The sequence below is a fragment of the Colobus angolensis genome, unplaced genomic scaffold, assembly GCF_000951035.1.
Source record: "Colobus angolensis palliatus isolate OR3802 unplaced genomic scaffold, Cang.pa_1.0 Scaffold231, whole genome shotgun sequence".
NCBI lineage: Eukaryota > Metazoa > Chordata > Mammalia > Primates > Cercopithecidae > Colobus > Colobus angolensis.
The window spans coordinates 1034045-1035387 of NW_012115500.1; the positions used below are offsets into that span (position 1 = coordinate 1034045).

The following is a 1343-nucleotide window of genomic DNA, read 5'->3' on the forward strand; positions in this document are numbered from 1 at the left end:
TCCCAGCACTTTGGGAGGCCAAGGCTGGTGGATCACTTGAGGTCGGGAGTTCGAGACCAGCCTGACCAACATGGAGAAAGCCCGTCTCTACTAAAAATACAAAATTAGCCAGGCGTGGAGGCTCATGCCTGCAATACCAGCTACTCAGGAGGCTGAGGCAAGAGAATCGCTTGAACCTGGGAGGCGGAGGTTGCAGTGAGCCGAGATCACGCCATTGCACTCTAGCCTGGATAACAAGAGCGAAACTCCGTCTCAAAAAAAGAAAGAAAAAGAAAGAAAGAAATCTGTTGCTGGGCAGGAAACACGCTCCAGTCAGGAACTTGCTTCTAAACTTTCGATTTAGACAGAAACGATTAATGACTCAATCACCCACAAACAAATGGAGCTGTGTAATACACACGTCTAAGCAATTATACGGAATGTGCATCTAGAAAGCATGCTTTTTAGTATCTGTAGGGAATATTCTTATTTGTTTGTTTAACATTACACTGTGAGCTTCCCAAGATTTCTGTATAAGAAATTGGGGGATAGACGGGATAGCAGGAGAGGGCAGGGAGGAAGAGGGGGAAAGAAATTGAAGGTATTTTTTTCTATGGAGTAAGAGGTCTTCCTCAAACGAAAAAGTCTACGTGGAATTTTTAACAGACCACTTCAAATTATCCAAGTCAATATCTGACTTGGGACCTCAGGTCCACACCATCAAACACCGCCCTGTTACAGAAACTCGATACATGTCGGCTTGCATGAATGAACCCATACATTTGAATTACCCCGGGAACAGTGTCTTGAAATTAGGCAGCAATCAGTACCGGTTGGCTGTCTGATCGTTGCATGTGTAGATGAGTAAACGAATGGTTTGTCGTTTTACTTAGAACAGGCTACCGAAAAACATGCAATAATCTAAGTTACTTCCGAAGGGAAGTGAGGGGCGCGACCTGGGGGAGGTAAGGATTGCGAACTGCGGATTGCGAACTGCGGATTGCGGAAGGCTGAGCAGCGGGTCCACGCGGGCGGGCGCCAAGCAGCTCACCTTCACGTGCTCATAGTAGCTCCCGGTGTGCAGCCTCTCGACGCCTCCGAACCCGGACTCGCACTTCAATCTGTGCAGCAGGTGGCCCACAACCCCGTTCACCACCTTTGACGCGCTGGAGAGAGCCAGGCGGCTGAGCCTCAACTTCTCCAAAACCGCCCGCAGCTTCCGGGCCCCAGGCGCCGCATCGTACGGAGGTACGAGAATGGGGGCCGAGACCGGCAGGCCGGGGCTGGGCCCGTCCCAGGGCCCGGGCGGGGGTCTTGGCTTCGGAGAGCAGCGCGCGCCCCTCTGGCTGCAAGAACCAGCCCTG

General features: G+C 51.7%; 1 protein-coding gene across 1 annotated transcript in view; it reads right to left on the minus strand.

The window, feature by feature from the left end:
- Window positions 1-1343, minus strand: part of MB21D1 (Mab-21 domain containing 1) — a 50613-nt gene that overhangs the window by 42449 nt on the left and 6821 nt on the right. The window contains exon 2 of the mRNA XM_011944436.1: window positions 1031-1321. Within this exon, the coding sequence (XP_011799826.1) occupies window positions 1031-1321 (291 nt within the window). The remainder of the gene's footprint in view (window positions 1-1030; window positions 1322-1343) is intronic.